We start from the raw sequence: 20,661 nt of genomic DNA on the forward strand, positions 1-20,661 counted from the left end.
CATATTTCAATGCTGTACCTACTGAGATTCAATGAATTTTTTTCTACTTCGATTTCGTTTATATTAAAAAATATCGCGCTAAGGAATGTCAAGATTACATTTTTTTGTGCAAGTTTTGACCCATTTAGTCTCATACGTTATCTTGACCTTTATGTACGTATGTAACGCCATCCTTGAACTCGATTTTTACCCACTTTGAAAGGTCCGATTAATTAAACATTTTGAACAATTAGCAAGAACCGATGACAATACACGGTTTTAATAATTTTATCCCACTGTCCTCATCAGGATTGTGAGGAATCAGGATCAACAATTTTGAGCGATTTTAGCGTGTTTTTTTATTTTTTTAACTATAATTATTAATCATTTAATGCCCCACCAATGTCTCTGTATAGAAAATTCATGGTGAAAGTACTCTGGTCTGGTACATGGTCCAAAAATCTCCTCTTAGGCTCTCCTACTAAAATAACAAAGGTTTATCATCTACTTAAAGGATAAGATAGACACATGTTAATACATCGTTCATAATGTTATACACATAAACAAAATGTTTACGATTCACTTATAATATAGATTACACAAAAAAGTGTGTTTACTTATAAATGCACGTAAGGAATTATACTTCTTTGGCATACGTATGTTAATCGTAATTAATAAAATACACTCGCAGACAAATAAAACGGGGAACTCGTAAATTAATAATGTTACATGCATAAAACAAACTTTACATTATAGATAATTTTAATATTGTATGAAATACTGGTAAAATATCTCCAACGTACATACGTATAATATATATCGGTTGTTCTATTATTTTATTTTAATTTTTCGTATAGACCCGTTTTTTCTGTCCGTGAGCATAATAAAAAAAAAATCGAAAACGAACAATAGCCAATAATACTGTAAACGCATGATACTAAAAATACATATCATAATATGAATAAAAATTCCAAATATAAACTGAACAGTGCAAGTTAGTTTCTAAAATACGTATCAAAAATATTCGTATACTGATGGCGATAGATGGCGCTGGTTACCATCTAAAGCGAATAAATTTCATGATGCATCAGCGCGCGCAGCATTCATACCATCATAAAAAAAATCTTATAAAACAAACTTGTCTGTTTTCTCAAACGCGGCACAATAATTATAAATCATAAAAAGTATACTAGTATATGTATAATTTTTTTTCGTTGACGACTTCAAGTAACGTGCCTAGCTGTTCTCTTCTAAAAACAGTTAATAAACAGTTGACATTCGCGTATTAATAACGGCACAGCATTTTCTCTCAACTCTTTTCGCTACTGAAACCACCATGACAACAAAGTCACTTAAACTTTATAATGAAAAGATGAAAAGAATTAAGGTACAAAAATATACATAGGGATGCACGCATGCGGCGCTGTAAAATATAAATTGCATATAAGCTTGTAATACATAATATAAATACACCTGTTTATTAGTTTCTTATAAATATAGATTATAGTTCATAATAATTTACAAATGGGGCCAAAAGTGGCTACTGACTAGAATGTTGTAGACTTAATTTAACTTACAGTCTTAATTATAATACTATTTGTGACTAGACAACATTAATTAATTAATGAGTAATAATGTGGACACATAGATAATGTTACAACATCCAAGATTACCGTAGTTGAAAGTCAAAATTATAGTAAACGTTTAACAGTGAGAAATCACGGTGCGTTTACTTCCGCTCCCACCACGGACGTGGAACGGCAACACTAAGAAAAAATTGACAATGTAGGTAAATGATAGTTGCTATTTTCATCTCGCGATTTATTTCTACGGCGTTCCGGTTGTCTGCTATTTCCACTGTCAGTAGGCTCTTTTCATCCTACTAGCGATCGCGTTCGGCCCATTTTGTAGGCGTCTCGGTACCCACGGCAACTAGGTCATGGCACAAAACTGCGCAAACTCTAATGAGAAAAATAAAACGCATCGTGAGATCTCACTCTAACAAAAAATCATGAATACGTTCTTCTTGACATTCGTCCTCTCAATCTCCTTTTCCTGTAATCTTCAATTCTGAAACAAATGATACGCCAGTAAGAACTAGAACCGTTAGGCAAATATTTAATAAGCGTTTTCTTTCAGGTGAAAACGCCGCTATCTTACGATAATTTTACCTTTATAAAATAAGGATATGTAAAATATGTATCTATAATTATTTAAAATATGAATATTTAAGATTTAATAAAATATTTTTAATAACTGTGATGTGCCTAAATCGGAGGGGCTGCTCGTGGCAGCATCGTGTATTACGGTGTTGGTTTGAAAAAGGGAGTCGGTAGCGGTACGTCTTGTACGTTTTTAAGTAAGAAAGCTCTTATTTTATTAATCGTTTTTACTTTCTTGGTGCAAAGTGGTTTTGTAGTACATAGTGCTGATGTCTTACCATTCATCGTTCGGTATGGTCTGTTCATCTGTAAAAGATATTTTTTAATATAAATTTATTGAAACACATTGCTTCAACAATTAAAGTTTGATTCATCATGAATGACTCTGACACTTTAATTTTGATAAAAATAAGACTTTTTCATTTAAATACAGCAATGAATAACTTACCGTCTGAGTCACTGTTCTCAACGCGTTCTATTTTTAATACGGTCATATTTTCGTCTGTAAAAAAAACAGTTATTTTAATGTCATTTGATATATATTAGTCGGACATAAAATAAAAGAAAATTTATAATTTGTTAATAACCAACAGTAACGAAAACTTACATACTATCTCTTCGTCTGCAAGTTCATCCTCCTGTTCAATTTTAATGTCCTTTTCTGTAAAAGATAAGATATTTCTTAAATTTTAACCTACTAAGGCTTGATACATTTAACTTGCCCACTTTTTAGCTTTATTGTAATGTAGGAGTAGCGGATGAGCACGCAATCAACGGAACACGATTAGGAACACGCAAACGCACACTGACGGCAAGCTACGCCGTGATATCTTTGAACGCGGAAGTGGATTTTGTTATCTACTAGCAACCATGAAATTTCAATTTTATTGTCATATGGTTACAGTCAAAAAAATAAATATATTCTCTTCGTCGCATAAAAAATTATATAAAAAAATCATTGAATGATGGCAATGAAAAACTTACCGTCCATTTCATACGACCTCCTCATAATTTGTGCCACCTCTTCGTCCATGAGTTTCTCTGTAAAAGATAATATTCAATATTTTAATTTTATGTTATATATATGTTATAGGCAAACTCCGAAGCTCCGGCGCTCCTAGGTTGGACTGGTCAATCCTCAGGTCAGACTGAATGACTTAGTCAAAGCCCAAACAAATGTAAATTTTCGGCCTTTGACTAAACAATTTTCGTCAAACCTGGGAGAGACTAATTTGGTCAGGCAAACGTCAAAACACAATTTTATTAAATCGGGGTTTGACGAGTCAAACTCCGATATAGGTATGAAGTGTCTTATCTTCGTATATTTGGAAGCATTTTATCATTTAAGCAGCTTTCAAGTCTTAAGAACCGCTTAACTCTGCCAGTTCTGACACCTGATCAGTCAGCTTACGTGATTTTCACTTTTATATTTGAGATGCTTTGAGAGAATGCCGTGTGGCATTAGGCCCACCTTTTGTACGATGTGCAATAAAGTATAAAATAAATAAATAAATGCTTTGGAATATACGGAGGTTAGTTTGTAAGATTAGGTATAAAAAAATAACATTTTTAAAATTTTGATGTTTATTGTTTTAATAATTTAAAAAAACCTAACCTAACCTAACCTAACCTAACCTAACCTAACCTCACTCATCTTCAATTTTACACAATTACACGCCCGCACGCTCTATGAACGAACATGAAATGACAAAACAATCGGTCGGAACACCGCGAGAGACATTATGAACCTGTTTAAACATGTTCAGATCAACGTTTGACCGAGTTTTGCAGTCGCTTCTAGGATTGACTAGGCCAAAACCGAAACAGAATAATTTACTTTCGACGTTTGACTGAAAAGTTAGGAGCTCCTGGGTTTGACTAAAAATACTTCAGGCAAAGGGCGAAATTGAAATGTATTTCGGGGATTGCCTGATGGCTTTGGCCAAACCTAGGATAAACCAGTCCTTCCGCGAAGAGACTGTGTATCGGACTTTGACTATAACATATACAAACGATTTTAAAATGACAAATCATAATAATCAAATCAAAGCATTTTTTTTTATTCAAAAAGGTTCTTTACAGAGCACTTTTAGAATGTCAATACAACTACCACCACTTCACAAGGTGTTTCGTTATGGAGAATGTTAAATTATGTTTATATTTATTTCACTGTAAGGAATCTGTATAGTGCTGAGAATTATGCCTACTGGATGATTTAAAATATTTTAAATGTAAATAACATTCAACAAGACGATGTAATGTATAGTTTACATCATAAGCAACAATATTTTAAGATATGTGAAATGTAAAAGGAGGTTAATATAATACAATAGAATATAATTTAAAGATCAGTATAATTTTCCTTTTTTACGTGACCTTTGAACAACTTACCTTCTGAATTAGCATCACTGTTCTCAATAGGTTCTATTTTTATTGGGATCATTCCTTCTGTAAAAGAACATTTTTTTATTGCATTTCATATATATCCATTGTTCATATTTTTTTCATAATTTCATGTCGGACATAAAATAAAAGAAAAATTTAATATTTAATTATTTAAAACTTACTGTCTAACTCTCCATGCGAATTGTCTTCCTCCTCGTCAATTATAATGACGTTTTCTGTAAAAGATAAGTTGTTTTTTTAAATTTTAACTTATTAAAGCATTGTGATATATTTAACATGCACACTTTTTGCATTTTTTGTGATGTAGGAGTAGCGTACGAGCATGCAATCGACGGCGCGGCACAGCGGGGAGTTTTTGATTTTTAAAACCATGAAAATTCAAGTTTATTGTCATATGATTACAGTTAAGAAGATAAATATATTGTCTTCGTCGCACAAATATCCTTTACCGTGCCGTCCTGGCGGCGTGCTACTCCAATGTTATATAAATTATTCAATGATAGCAATGAAAAACTTACCGTCCATTACATACGACCTCCTCATAATTTGTGCCACCTCTTTGTCCTTGAGTTTCTCTGTAAAAGATAATATTCAATATTTTAATTTTATGTTATATACAAACGGTTTTAAAATGACATATCATAATAATCAAATCAAATCATTTTTTTAAATTCAAAACAGGTTCTTTACAGAGCACTTTTAGAATGTCAATACAACTACCACCACTTCACAAGGTGTTTCGTTATGGAGAATGTTAAATTATGTTTATATTTATTTCACTGTAAGGAATCTGTATAGTGCTGAGAATTATGCCTACTGGATGATTTAAAATATTTTTAAATGTAAATAACATTCAACAAGACGATGTAATGTATAGTTTACATCATAAGCAACAATATTTTAAGATATGTGAAATGTAAAAGGAGGTTAATATAATACAATAGAATATAATTTAAAGATCAGTATAATTTTCGTTTTTACGTGACCTTTGAATAACTTACCTTCTGAATTAGCATCACTGTTCTCAATAGGTTCTATTTTTATTGGAATCATTCCTTCTGTAAAAGCACATTTTTTTATTGCATTTCATATACAGGGTGAATTTTTAAAACGGGCCTTCATGGCCAAATCCGAAACTATAAGTATTAGCGAAAAATGCTGAAAGGAGTTACGAGGCCGATTTTGATAAAAACTAAAACTGCATCATTAGTTTTTTAAAATATTTTTTTCCTTAGCCGGGAATCGAACGAGTTCATTTTGAAAAAAATTACACCTCTATATTATTCCACTATCTGATAGTGTCGCTTATAAGGATCAAATTCTGGGAAGTAATGTTATGTGACAAATTAAAAGAAAAGGAAAATTTTGAAGAAAATACGTATTTTTCCATACATTGGCATACTAATCCTTAAGGATTATACATAACAAATGATTTATGTATAATTCTTTAGAACATACATAAGTCATACCATTGAAGAATTTGTTGATTAATCAATTAATTATTCGATGTTATGACTATGACATACGGCTTAGTATGAGAAAGTGATAGTTTGGCAAATAAGTTACCGCCGTTTTTAGGATTTATTTTTTAATGAAAATAGATAACTGATTAAATAGTAAATTCTTATTGTTTGTTGTTTACAACTTCGTTTCAACGTTAAATAAGATTTTCTATATCTCTTATTTTAGTAATCACTCAGATTTGACGCTAAAAAGTAATTCTCGCAAATTGTCAACTTTACATCTGTATTAAACGAAACTCCGCCCATAGCTAAGTTGGACATAAAAATATAAATTATTGAGAAACAAAACGTCCATTTCGAATGATTAGAAACATTGAGCCAAAAAAAATGTTATTACACGAAATATTTAAATTGATGAATGGCGGGAACTTAACTGCCAAATTAATATGAAAAAATATGTATTTTCTTAAATTTGAGCCTTTTCCTTTAGTTTGTCATTTATCATTACTTTCCAGATTTTGATCCTTATAAGCAACACTATCAGATAGTGGAATAATATAGAGGGTGCATTTTTTTCAAAATGAACTCGTTCGATTCCCGGCTAGGGAAAAAGTTATTTTAAAAAAGTAATGATGCAGTTTTAGTTTTTATCAAAATCGGCCTCGTAACTCCTTTCAGCATTTTTCGCTAATCCTTATAGTTTCAGATTTGGCCCTGAAGGCCCGTTTTAAAAATTCACCCTGTATATCCATTGTTCATATTTTTTTCATAATTTCATGTCGGACATAAAATAAAAGAAAAATTTAATATTTCTATTAATCAACAGCAACGAAAACTTACTGTCTATCTTTTCATACGAATTGTCTTCCTCGTCGTCAATTATAATGACGTTTTCTGTAAAAGATAAGTTGTTTTTTTTTTTAATTTTAACTTATTAAAGCATTATGATATATTTAACTTTCACACTTTTTGCATTTTTTGTGATGTAGGAGTAGCGTACGAGCATGCAATCGACGACGCGGCACAGCGGGGAGTTTTTGATTTTTAAAACCATGAAAATTCAAGTTTCTTGTCATATGATTACAGTTAAGAAGATAAATATATTGTCTTCGTCGCACAAATATCCTTTACCGTGCCGTCCTGGCGGCGTGCTACTCCAATGTTATATAAATTATTTAATGATAGAAATGAAAACTTACCGTCCATTACATACGCGCTGCTTGCTGGTACCTCTATTTCTATGAAATTCTCTGTAACAGATAATAATTGTGTACAATTTTAATTTCATGTCATATACAGGGTGAATTTTTAAAACGGGCCTTCAGGGCCAAATCCGAAACTATAAGGATTAGCGAAAAATGCTGAAAGGAGTTACGAGGCCGATTTTGATAAAAACTAAAACTGCATCATTAGTTTTTTAAAACATATTTTTCCCTAGCCGGGAATCGAACGAGTTCATTTTGAAAAAAATTACACCCTCTATATTATTCCACCATCCGATAGTGTCGCTTATAAGGATCAAATTCTGGGAAGTAATGTTATGTGACAAATTAAAGGAAAAGGAAAATTTTGAAGAAAATACATATTTTTCCATACATTGCCATACTAATCCTTAAGGATTATACATAACAAATGATTTATGTGTAATCTTTAGAAACATACGTAAGTCATACCATTGAAGAATTTGTTGGCTAATCAACTAATTATTCGATGTTATAACCGTGACATACGGCTTAGTATGAGAAAGTAATAGTTTGGCAAGTAAATTACTGCCGTTTTTAGGATTTATTTTTTAATAAACATAGATAAGTGATTAAATAGTAAATTGTTGTTTATAACTACGTTTCAACAGTAAATATGATTTTCTATATCTCTTTGTTTAGTTATCACTCGGATTTGACTCGAAAAAGACATTCTCGCAAATTGTCAATTTTACATCTGTATTAAACGAAACTCCGCCCATAGCAAGTTAAATCTATTATAATGGTCCTAAAAGTAACCTTAACTATGCCGCACATAAAAATATAAATTCTTGAAGAACAAAACGTCCATTTCGAATGATTTGAAACATTGAGCCAAAAAAATTGTTAATACGCGAAATGTTTAAATTGATGAATGGCGGGAACTTAACTGCCAAATTAATATAAAAAATATGTATTTTCTTAAAATTGAGGTTTTTCCTTTAGTTTGGCATTTATCATTACTTCCCAGATTTTGATCCTTATAAGCAACACTATTAGATAGTGGAATAATATATAGGGTGTATTTTTTTTCAAAATGAACTCGTTCGATTCCCGGCTAGGGAAAAAGTTATTTTAAAAAAGTAATGATGCAGTTTTAGTTTTTATCAAAATCGGCCTCGTAACTCCTTTCAGCATTTTTCGCTAATCCTTATAGTTTCGGATTTGGCCCTGAAGGCCCGTTTTAAAAATTCACCCTGTATATGTGTATAATATCATAAATCCTGAAATACAAGCATGTCACAATGTCATTTTAGACGTCTATTTTCAAGATGAACACGGAAGATAACCGTCAAAGAAATTTTTGGTTACCGATTTGAAATACGACGATTGTTAGTCATAGGTTGTTATTAGAGCTCTAATAAAATTCTCATTGTTTATTCCCAAACGCAACATTAACCACTATTAATAAATCCTGACATTTACCAAACTGTATTGGTAAAATCACGGAATTTTTCTTTTTAATAACATCGGGTATTTACTAGTCACGTTGTTTAATCTTAGGAATAACGGGTTAATTTTAAGATATACTTTGGACTTTTACAGTATCATATATACTGAAAATTTTAATAATATACGATCAAAGCTTATTGTCCACCACGCCAGCACAGCTCTTAACTTGACCGACCTCAATCACAATTAATTTCCCGCTTAAAGATAAGTTAAATCGCATTTATTGTGTATTAACGTAAAAATAATCATATTCAATTATTTTGAATCCATTTTGCATGTATATATATTAATCTACTTTTGACGCGTTAGTGTATACCTACTTTTGAAACTTTGCAATGTTACTCTAATTATGACGCTATGGGTGTTAACCGACTTATGAACGCTTGGGTGTATAGCTATTTTTGAAATCTTAATATATTAACCTACTATTGAAGCTGATTGTACATTAATGGAAGTACTTACTCTCCTTATCACTAACTCCGCTCACGCTTGGTTGGGGTTCCATTTCAATCCATTTCACTGTAAAGATAAGTCATTTTAATCCTGTTCCTTGGGTATAAATTTAAACTTAATGTGACGTAGATTTTTTTATACTATATGGACATTGGACAGTAATGGAAGAACTTACTCCCCGATCCACCAGTTCCGCTCACACCCGCTTGGTCATCGACTGTATAGCAATGCACTGTAAAAAAAGGTTATTTTAATCAAATGTATCGTGCATAAATGCAAATTTAAATACTACTTTAATAGATTTTTTTAATATGGACATTAGACAGTAATGGAAGAACTTACTCCCTAATCCACCAGTTCCGCTCACGCACGGTTGGTCTTCAGTTGTAAGCCATTCAACTTTAAAAAATAAATTAATTTAATTATCCTCGTAAATTTAGTACAAGTACTTGGTCTGGCCATAAGTTTATTAATATAGCCACAAGGCCTGCATTTTTTAAACCATTTCAATGTAAAAGGTAAGTTATTTTAAACCTATTTCTTGTGAATAAATTTAAATTTCAATAAGATATAAATAGACTAAAATATATGGACAGTAATATAGAAGAACTTAGAATCATAGGGTTCGTCATCAATTTTAATCCATCGTGCTGTAAAAGATAAGTTATTTTAATCACATTCCTTGTGCATAACTGCAAATTTAAATTGGATATACATATTTTTATATATATGTACACTAATGGATGAACTTACATTCTGCCTCACGTGCCACACCCGGTTCTGTAAAAAATAAGTTAATTTAAGTATCCTTGTAAATTTAAATACATCTAATTTACATAATTTACATCGGGTTGCATCGAAAGCACATTTAAATTTTGTGTTAAAGTTAAATATGTATAACAATAACTTTCACGGAATGTAATTATTCTGTGTTGCAACAATTTCTTTTTCAATAATGTCATTTGTGTAATTACTGAAAATACTGAAGTTAGTAAATACTGAAGTTGACAAATACAACAACACACAACCGATCGACATCGAGAGGTTAATGTTAAGTGTTAGTTATGATTATGATGTAATTTCAACCTCAACTAAAATGATCATGTTCTCCCATACGTCATATTATACGCCATTAAATGAACTAGTTTTGTACTTTTATAGTAACGTAAACAATTTGGAGATATTTTACTTCTATGCATATTTATATTTATGTTAAAATTCAAAATATTGATGGCAGCCCTTGACGTTTTTTCTTTCGTTTCTTATTATGTTTATAGGAAGTTGAATTCCTATGTTATTTGTTATTGCCACATCTACATCTTCGAGAAACCGCGAAACTTTTTGAAGCATAGGTATATTCACATACTCGGTAATAGGGTTTTTTTGTTCACGAGGGGCAATCAAATCAAAACGCATCACTCAAAACCGCATAAAAATCGTACCCGTGGTTTTGGAGATCAATGGTAACAGAGGTTTGTACAAACATCTGTCTCCAATGTCTCCGTTCTGCCGTGGGTAAGAAACAATAATATTATGTAGTCTGACTAAAGAAATATAATACGTTACCGTGTATCGTAGGAAATTGCAATACAGGCAATTCTATCGTCGGGTCCCAATTGTATCGACGCAACATCTCTTTTATTATAGTAGCGATCTCTAATCTCTTACGCATCACAGTGGTCTCATCAAACCATTTGCTAAGGTTTATTGGTGTATTGTAGTTTTGTATGGGATCCTGGAAAACATTAAATATCTGTTAATAATGTAGCACCAAGCCATGGGTATCCTTTCAGAGTAAGCACGGTTAATAGTGCAAATGCAATATGATAGCGTTCACATATCTTAGGAAACTTTTTTAAAAAACTCATAGGAGTACAGGTTTCCCCATCATGATAAACAAGTTAAACTTGTGATATATCGCTGCTTTTCAAGAATAATGGCACAAGGAAAAAAAGGTAATTTTCCAAGAGAGCCTGGTTAGACTTAAACAATATTTTTGTTTTGAAATGTTTTATTTAAATGAGAATTAAAATAATAATAAATAAAATTATAAGTAGTTATTTATTTAACCACAGTACTGTTAGGACACATTAAAATAGGAAATATTTGGGATTAATATTTTGAGTTCCCCTTTTTCTTGCAAAGCAGCGCTATGTGCTTTGAAAAATCAGAAATCGTGCTTGGGATTCGAACCTTGGACTCTTCGATGGAGAGACCGAATTTGGAATCGTTAGGCCATCACTGTTATTAGTCCAGTCAAGTTAGACAATTGAAATAACAAAAATTCCGGGAAAGCTGAATTTTCGTAGAGACCTTGGGTTTACAATTACAAATAAAGTGTATAAAGTCCCCATCGATCCGACGTGTGCGTCGGCAATTATTCGGGGTCAAACGTTGCGCTTGTAAGAATTATGTTTTACATGATATCCACCCACCTGTGAAATAGCGTACTTAGCGGGGTTTTTTAACATGGTTTCCCCGGGGGGACTATCCCAAGAAAGAACCTTTAAGATGCTATTTTCAGGGACAATACTTATTTAATAGTATGAAAAATATTGATATTGGTTATCGAGTTCAACTGTCGTTCTAATTTTTTTGTTACTTTAATATATTTTTTTATAATATTGGAGTAGCAGACAAGCATGCAGTCCACCTTATGGTAAGTGCTGCTGCCTCCCATGGATACGTATAATAATATTAAATGTAACTTACCTTGAAGAAATGTTCCATGTATTGTAATGCGTATAGCCCAGAATCACTGTCTCTACTTTGTTGAGGGACTTGAGGAGTATGCGATCTGAAATTATATTTGTCGAAAACTAAGCGTTTGTGCATCTGCAACAAAAGAAAATAATTAATTACACATTGAAAATTCACTTTATAAAATATTAGTAATCATTAATTTAACAAATATAAATATAATGCGTTTATTTTTACATTTTTAATTTTGTGAAATTTTATTTCGGATTCTTCTGAAATTTTTGTTTCACTATATTCAAAACATGCCAATGGCAAAGTGCAATAAATCAAAATACAGAATCCCTTTCACAAAAATTGGATGTAACAAATACAATTTTGACTATATTTTTATTTTCCATAAAAGGTTTTAGTCCATAGTTTATTTTAAAATCAGTAAAAATATTTTTGCACTGCGTATTAATTTATTCACATACAAATATTTTGAAATATACTATTATTATATATATTTCGGCGAAGATATATTAGCAAGTGATAAGCGAGCATGCACCCCGCATAATGTGAAATCAAATCAAATCAAATTTATTCGTGAAAAGCTCAATATATTTTATCAATACAATATGCATTTTGTCATCACTGACATACAAAATTATTATAATGTTAAAGTATTAATTATTATTATTAAAATACAAAATATTCCACACAAATATTATAATGTCAGGATGTTTACGTTACCTTTGTATTCGTAAGGTATTCGCCGGTGAGGAACAGGCGAACGTTTTTCAAAACATTTTTTCTTGGTACTCCAGCTTTCGAGTCAAAGACGAGGATAACTGGCCTAGAACAACATTAACACTTTATAACACTTGCTTCATAACAATATAGAATTACCCAAAATAACTATGAACTCTACCAGTATCTTATGTTAATAAGGCAGAATTTAGATTAGTTCACCTAATAAAAGCAATAAACCTCTTACATCTAAAGTCGATAATAATTGCATTGTCACTTATGAGGATTAGATGGAACGTCTCGGTTAAGTGAAGAGAGATTCAGTCTTGTGATGACAACTGGTCAGTCATCGCACACTCTTTTGATGACAACTGGTCAGGAATCACAGATGTGTTAAAAATCTGCTCTTGCAATCCTTCGCCACTGGTTTCTATTGCTGGCATTGCGGCAACATTGGACAATGTAACACTGAGTGGTTGATTTTATAAGATCTGTTCAACGTGAGGGTGATCTGCTAAGTGACCTCATTCCTTTCTACCTGTTCTCGAACTACAAGTCGTACCACTGAGTTCTGGTTACTAGCTACGTGGCCGAAATTGATTGAACCAATACTTACTACAAAAACAAAAAAAGACACGAATCCTCAAATATTTCGGACGCATTGTCCGAAATCAAAACTCTGTGGAACGGCTCGTTGTCCAAGGGCACATGGAAGGCAAGCGGTCACGCGGACGATCTGCTACGCGTTGGACCGACTAAATGAAGGGTACCACACAAGCGTCTATTATCCAATGTTGCCGCAACGCCGCAACTAGTGGAGGTGCTTCGCAAGGTGGCATCATCCAGAACTGATGCAACATCGTCAAACCACGACCACTCTGTCAAGAGTAAACGACTAAAGAGAGAGAGAGATACTTACTGTTCACTTGGTTTCAGTGGTATTAATGGGGGTCCCGAATTTATCACACGAGCTACCTTTTCACGTTCTTTCCTTCTTACTCTCCTATCAAATACGCGGTTGTGTGCATAATTCCGCGGCCGCTTCCTCGATCTACATAGCTACAACAGATAATAAATGTAAATAAAAAGTGAAATCACATAATATCAGTAGGTAATAATCAACTTATACATACATGGGATTCCAAACTAAGGTCAGCCATAGACGCAACGGTATCTCTCTCTCTCTCTCTCTCTCACATAATAAAATAATGAACAAATATTAAAAATATCTATCATCTCCCTGTTGAGGGGGTGATTCGGTACTTATGCGTCGTTACCGAGAGGACGGTCGGCCTCCTGATGGTCGGAGGTCGCCAGTCCAGGGAGTTCCCGCGGGAGCGGTCGCCCCCCAGGTGGTCGATCGTGTCTTTGTTGTGTGTGCAAGAGGACTTGAGAATGGTTTAGATTCACAATTTAGTCCGTGGGAAAAGGTTTTTTTAATTAATTTTATCACATAAGAAATATATATATAAAGATTAAGATGATTTAGAAAAATATTGGATAAATATTCTGTTTACTAAATATTTATTAAGCTATACAATACGATTTGGGGTTGTAATCGATGTTGTCGTAAAAATCGGTTTCTTTGGTTATCGATTTGTATATCACATTCTTACAGCCTAGCGATGGCATGTGTCAAAATGGACCTATTAAATTGTGACGACTATAGTTATAGAATCGGAAACTATGCATCTGATCAATTGATGATCTTTAGCAAAGTTGTTGTCCAAGAGCCCACGAGGGTTTGGAAGTTGGTAAGACTAATTTTCGACAGATGGCACCACTGTCATTCCAATGCAGGTACAAATTTTCCGTTTTATGTATGTCATATTATTTCTTTAAAATGCGGTCGAAGCCGCGGGCACCACAAGTATATATTTATATATATTATCCTCTTACAGGGATGTTATAAGATATGTTGGAATGTTATTATAAGATAAACATATGTAGGTGTAGCGTTGTTGGCATCAGAGTGTGACAGCAAGTGGATACGGAATATTATTCTTGTTTAATGAAATGATTTATTAATGGACTTTAAAACAGTCCCTTACATGCAGCAGTAGATTCTTTTAGCCTATGATAAATATAAAGATATGTCTAGTGGATACATAGATACAATTTCATACTACTAACCGATGCATTACACCGCTTACGCGGCTGGTCCATTTCAAAAGAAACTGGCTCCCGATTTCCGACTGTCGAACCTTCACTGGGCTCAGGTGAAGAACTACTACTCGAGCTTGACAACATTGACTTCCAAATCTCTGTAAACGCTGCAAAATATTTTCATATAAAAAATAATATATCAAAGAAGTGTAGGAAATCTGTAATATACGAAAATTCTAATAAGGTATAATAATTGCCCAAGTGCGAGTCAAACACGGAGGGTTCCGTACCACAAAATGTTTATTTATAGTATTTGATATCATAGCAGACATCGATATCAGGAATGTTGTGGAACTCACCTCACCCATAACAGGCACTATGGGATAATCCGAAATAATTCTATATGTATATTTTGCCCACATCCGTCTTCGTGTCTCAAATTATTAAAAATAAATGCATTATGAAAATTTTTCATTGTCTACCTATTACGGTTAAACAGAAAAAGCGGAAAACAGCGAAAAAAAAAAACAGTTTCTCGCATGGACTCCCATTTTGAAAATTTAATCTTCTATATATATATAAAGTATATATAAAAGAGAAAAGATACTCACGTTCAAAACGTATTAATCAAGGTTTTGAGTAAACTACTGAAGCTACAATCATGAAATTTGAAATATAGCTTCATTTTATAATGTAGATGCGCACTAAGAACGGATTTTTTGATATTCCACCGTTAAGGGGGTTAAGGTAAATATACTTACCTCTATGTAGTTGTAGTGATGCAGCTGCTTCGATAAGCCTCGGATAACATATAACTATCATAAACCAGTGGTTGTCTTCGTTAATAGGGATAATAACGAAATCTTTTTCAAATATGTTCACATATTGCATCCATTTCCTCGTTCTCAAGTAACGTATTTCCACCGCACGTATACTAGTGTCCCAGTCATAAGAAGAATACATTTTTTTGTTAATTTTACGAGACTGCCTCGCGAGGTTTTTGTACAAGGAGGAGGTTAATATAAAAGTTTTCTTCCTCTGCTCTTTATTTAGAACCTCGTAATATAGATATTTTAAATAAAAATCAATAACAGCGCCACTCAGTACTTGATTTTTAGCCAGACACTTGTAATCATCTATAGTAATTGGTATACCTCCCATTACGGGTGGATAAATTAACAACTGTTTGATCTCGTCGTCTGGCTCATCACTAAAAATATATAAAAAAAGGAAGCGGTTAGGTAAATGATATGTCTGTAGGTATTAAATTTATTATTTATCAAGTGGTTAATTTTATTATTAATGTTTTTTTTTTCATATGGGTTGCTACTCCTATGGACTAAGGGTTCGTACACAAAACTGCGATGCGACGTCGCATCGCAAAAATCTGCGAGCTCCCTCGACGCATCGCAAGAACTTGCGAATTGATTCGCATCGCACAGTGGTTGTTGTTGTTGGTCACCCTGAGAGACGCTACGCCGCACGATATCGCATCGCAGCAATTCGCATCGCAATTTTCTGCGTTGCGAATTCGCATCGCGTCGCATCGCAGTTTTGTGTTCGAGCCCTAAGTTGGAAAGCCTCAGATAAACACATGTCCCTTGCCATATACTTCCAATCAGAATACAGCATACGACAATACGGCAGAAATAGGTGTTATATTTTCTAGATGAATACTAGCTGACCCAGCAAACGTTGTGTTGCCATATAAATAAAAAAATGTTAAGGGTGAACAACCCTTATCACTTAGGGGGATGAAAAATAGATGTTGGCCGATTCTCATAGATACCGGATAAGCACAAAAAATTTCATCAAAATCGGTCAAGCCGTTTCGGAGGAGTATGGCAACGAAAACTGTGACACGAGAATTTTATATATTAGATAAAACCTGTTATATTATACCTACCTAGAGTAGAATGAAAGTTCGGTCAACTTTTACCTGGAAGTCGACCTATAGGTAATGCCTAAATAAGTATAAGTTATATACTTGTACTTCCAATACTTGTGTTTAAAAAGTACAGCTGTACATGAATACTTTATAATATAATTAAAAAGAGTAGTTACGAAACTGAAATTACCTCTCAGAGCTGCTTGATTGGTCTTGCAAAGACATCCTGCTTTTAAGGGGACCGCTTGTTCAATCCTGTAAATATACAAAAAATGTATACAAAGTAGATATTACAAATTTGTATTTTGATACTATTCTTACAATATAATAATTATTCCTAAGATAATATATGATAATCTATCACCTCATTATCATATAACTATAGCTGTATTTATCAACAAGCAGGACTTCCCTGGGATCAAAATGGCGTGTGTGCCACATGCACTTTACTAATCTCACTGTGGGCTTGAAACCATATGAAAAGTAATGAAACAAAATATATTTGTATAGACCTGTACAGACACTTTGTATAGACCTGTACAGACACTTATGAATTGTCTGTTACAATATTTAGATTTTTCAGAAAACAGACTTTACATGTCCTAAAAAGAAGAGATATAGCCCCTATGGCTTGAAGCCTACAAAATGTACCCTAACTCAGTTTGATTAGACCACTTTTGCTAATCCTATGTCCTATTATAAAAATTAATGCTTTTATTAATACTCATAAGCTTATGTTTGGTAATAATTTTAAGAATTATTTCCTTGTATTGGAAAATCATCACTAAACAACCAAACTGTATTATAATTAATGTATTTCGATAATTACTTCATTTTGTTTCTTGTTACATATTGCGGTGTAAGAGTCACATGAATGAATGTACAAAAAATAAAAAATTGGTTTCTTTTTCACAAAACTGTCCACAATGTAGTCTTTTATGAAATGGCAAAACAATGTAATGCTATATTCAATATTTTTATTTCAACTACTGTATATTATCTCTATTAATGATCTGGTAAAGTTTGAAGTGGCGAATTTTCACACTATTTTTGATCTCCTGTAAAATTGACAAAATGTAGATACATTCATTTGACTCTTACACTGCGATATAAGACTTACTTTATTTTAACAATAAAACACAGCACCTAAGCTGTTTTAAGCAATTTATTTATAATTTTTTGATTACAGAAACAGACATAATCGGAGTCAAAATTGTGTAACAATCTCCATGGCGGAACAGTCACCATACCAGTTCGACATATAGAGAGGTTCAGGTTTGATCTAGACATTGAATGAAAAGTTAAAATTTCGGTTCTCGATCTGGATATTTGTCTAGGTGTTTGTCCATGATACCCATGACAAAGGGAATCCCAGTCCACAGAATCCAAGTGGAAAGTTCGATAGAAGTGTAGAAAGCATCTTTGTTGATCTATTACTACTACTACTACATCTGAACAATACACTTTTAGTTAAAGGTTCAGGTATGAGTCCAATCATACTTGGAGTGCATTACGATTAAGTGTAAGGCTGGCAATATTTCAAGATCACCCAGCCTGGTGAGATCTCTCATCGCGCTAAGTGATCATGCCTAGCACTGAGCAGCTCAGCTGCACCAGTATCATCTTTGAGCTTGCTTATATCAGTTTGGAGCTTGAATCATGCAAAATGTTGAGTAATCTCTGATAACGTGATTCTGAAGCCCCATGTCTTGAAGAGATGTGAGGAAGTTGCCATATCGCCCAGTGCTCAGACTAATGACTGAGATCTTGTGTGATGTGAATCAGAAATCTCCATTTAGAAGTGCCCCAGATTACTCTCTGAATGCAGTGGATCAAATGAGCGAAGGGAATAATGTCTGGAAAAGCATTGTCTCAATGCAATGCGATGGACCTAATGGGCAGCTGAAGAAATGTTGCGAGGTTGCAACATATCCAGGGAGTGACATGATCCATCATCAAGAAATGTTTTGAAGATGGTAGAACCCTTTGTGGTTAGACGCCGGCGGCACCACAGCTACACCTATTTCTGTCTAATAACAGCAGTGTTAAGCGCTGCTGTGTTCTGGTTTGATGGGTGTGGTCATAGAGATATACTTTTCCAAGGCGTTCCAGCTTAGTCCTCAGGGGTAGCGGCACATTTGTGGCCGACCTCAGGTAGGTATATCTAATCCTATCTGGGGTTGATTAAAGATGTCCATGGGCTGCAGTAGCCACTCACCATCAGGTGGACTGCATGTTTGTCTGCTACTCCTATATTATAAAAAAAAGGCTGTAGTTGAATAATATTGAATATGACCCGGCAGTTTTGGTTCGGGCCTCATAAATATGGAATATATTAAGAAAACTTTAAATAAGTATGATTCAGAAGCCTCGCCTCTTGTTGCGTTGCCAGACACTCCCACAAGCAAATCTCCTTAATACAGCTACACCTACAGCTGGCCACAACGGCTCACATTTATGCAGTGAACAAAATGTCGAGTTAGACTTAACTGACATAGTATGAAAAGATTTATATCCATAAAGCTATCATAAGGCAGTTAAAATCAAGTATGTAGGATCAAAAAGTGGTTATTGACTAGAGTCCACGCCAAACTTCTAGTCCTCTCTTTAAAAATAAAGAAGTAATTTAGTCTGACACTTTTTAACCGAACCTGCTTACAACACTGTTTAGCGATACGGGTGTGGCAGTTCTGTCGAAATCGCCAGAGCATTATATTGCATCGGCAAATAAATAATCCGGCCGAATAAAGCCTTCACAAATTCAACCTCACCCCATTAATCATAAAAATACGGCCGAAGGAAGATAGGTACTATAAAATATTATTATCGATCGGTAGAACTATCATTTATTCGCCCAAATAATATTTTTCCCAATAATATATTATATCAATTACTACATTTTACTTACTTGAATTTTCATCATTGATGAATTATTTATCTGAGTTATATTTTCAACAAAGCGTACATAATTACTGGTAATGACTATTGGCAAATATTCGATAGGTAAGCCGGCAACTTAATAAAATAAGTAATTCATGAAAGTTGCTTACCAGAAGACTGATGTCTTTGGATATAAGCTTGCTCTGGGAAAATATACCTTTTACTAAGTGTTTGCCTCAAAGGGCGAGTAATCTAGAATGAGTTTCACATAAACTAAAAAATCAATCACAATGTTTTTAATTTCGATATTTTGTAAACAGACAACTGTGGAATGGAATAGCGATCCTAGCCACAGAATACCTATCCTATACTCCTAACATCATACTTCTATATTGTCTATAGAAGGATGCACAGATAATATACGCAATACGGTGAATTATTGAGGTAGTGGCAGATGTGCGAGAAAGTCATATAATCATATGCTAAGTGCGTGCACTTAAGCAAAAAAAATGTAGTTTAGTTTCAAGTGCGTGAGCTCAGTGATCCCAAACTTACCGATATTTCGGTATTTCTTCTGATGTTGGCCAAAAAAGATCGCCAAAACTGAATATTGTACTTTTTTTGTCATATACCGATTTTGGGTTCGATTTCGTCTCGTGACGTTTTAGACCACTGCAAGCAGGAGGAGTTTGTGGTTCACCTCGCTCGTTCGATGTACGAGCGGGCCGAGGCCGGACCACACCTCCACCTAAAGGGGTTCGCGCTCCTTCACAATCGACCACCTCAGGGGCGGTCACTCCCGCGGGAGCTCCCAGGGTTGGTTCCTCCCTCCAATCATCAATAGGGGGACTGCCGGCTTGGTAACTTGACCGAGTCCCGTACCCCCCGCTAAACAGCGGGGTTGGTATAATTTTAATGTTGTCTCATTATATTATAATATTATTTAATAATATTATATTATTATGAAAGAATATTAAAAATCCGGGGGTATTCAATCCTTTGAGAATTTGCCCGGGTAAAGAGGGTAAGCTCGAGACTCGAATAATTCCTACCCACCCCCATATTGCAAACGCAGACGCGGCATATGAGAGATAGGGGGGTACGAAGTCCCACCTTGCTTGTCTTTCCTGGGGGCCTGCATATGCATTAAATAATGACCTATTTTAAAAAGAGTCAAGTAGCGAATTACATTATGCGCAAAA

At 33.8% G+C, this 20,661-nt stretch overlaps 1 protein-coding gene across 8 annotated transcripts; it reads right to left on the reverse strand.

The window, feature by feature from the left end:
* Nucleotides 1–431: 431 nt before the first annotated feature.
* Nucleotides 432–19,827, reverse strand: LOC140743683 (sentrin-specific protease 7-like). 8 transcript variants are annotated; one of them, XM_073075163.1, is made up of 23 exons: nucleotides 19,630–19,827; nucleotides 16,770–16,834; nucleotides 15,453–15,901; nucleotides 14,719–14,858; nucleotides 13,505–13,644; nucleotides 12,589–12,691; nucleotides 11,869–11,991; nucleotides 10,723–10,891; nucleotides 9,910–9,936; nucleotides 9,499–9,555; nucleotides 9,332–9,388; nucleotides 9,166–9,222; nucleotides 7,210–7,260; nucleotides 6,851–6,904; nucleotides 5,549–5,605; nucleotides 5,066–5,122; nucleotides 4,709–4,762; nucleotides 4,533–4,589; nucleotides 3,126–3,182; nucleotides 2,749–2,802; nucleotides 2,590–2,643; nucleotides 2,420–2,447; nucleotides 432–2,049 (listed from the first exon to the last, which is right to left on the reverse strand). In XM_073075163.1, coding segments are annotated over exons 2-23 (1,881 nt in total). In that variant the 5' UTR covers nucleotides 16,805–16,834; nucleotides 19,630–19,827; the 3' UTR covers nucleotides 432–2,048. The 8 variants fall into 8 exon arrangements, with proteins under 8 accessions (XP_072931264.1, XP_072931267.1, XP_072931266.1 ...); XM_073075166.1 differs by lacking the exon at nucleotides 9,499–9,555; XM_073075165.1 differs by lacking the exon at nucleotides 6,851–6,904.
* Nucleotides 19,828–20,661: the final 834 nt, after the last annotated feature.

Source organism: Epargyreus clarus, unplaced genomic scaffold (assembly GCF_041222505.1).
Source record: "Epargyreus clarus isolate Ecla_fem2 unplaced genomic scaffold, WU_Ecla_fem_2.2 ptg000007l, whole genome shotgun sequence".
Classification (NCBI taxonomy): Eukaryota; Metazoa; Arthropoda; class Insecta; order Lepidoptera; family Hesperiidae; genus Epargyreus; species Epargyreus clarus.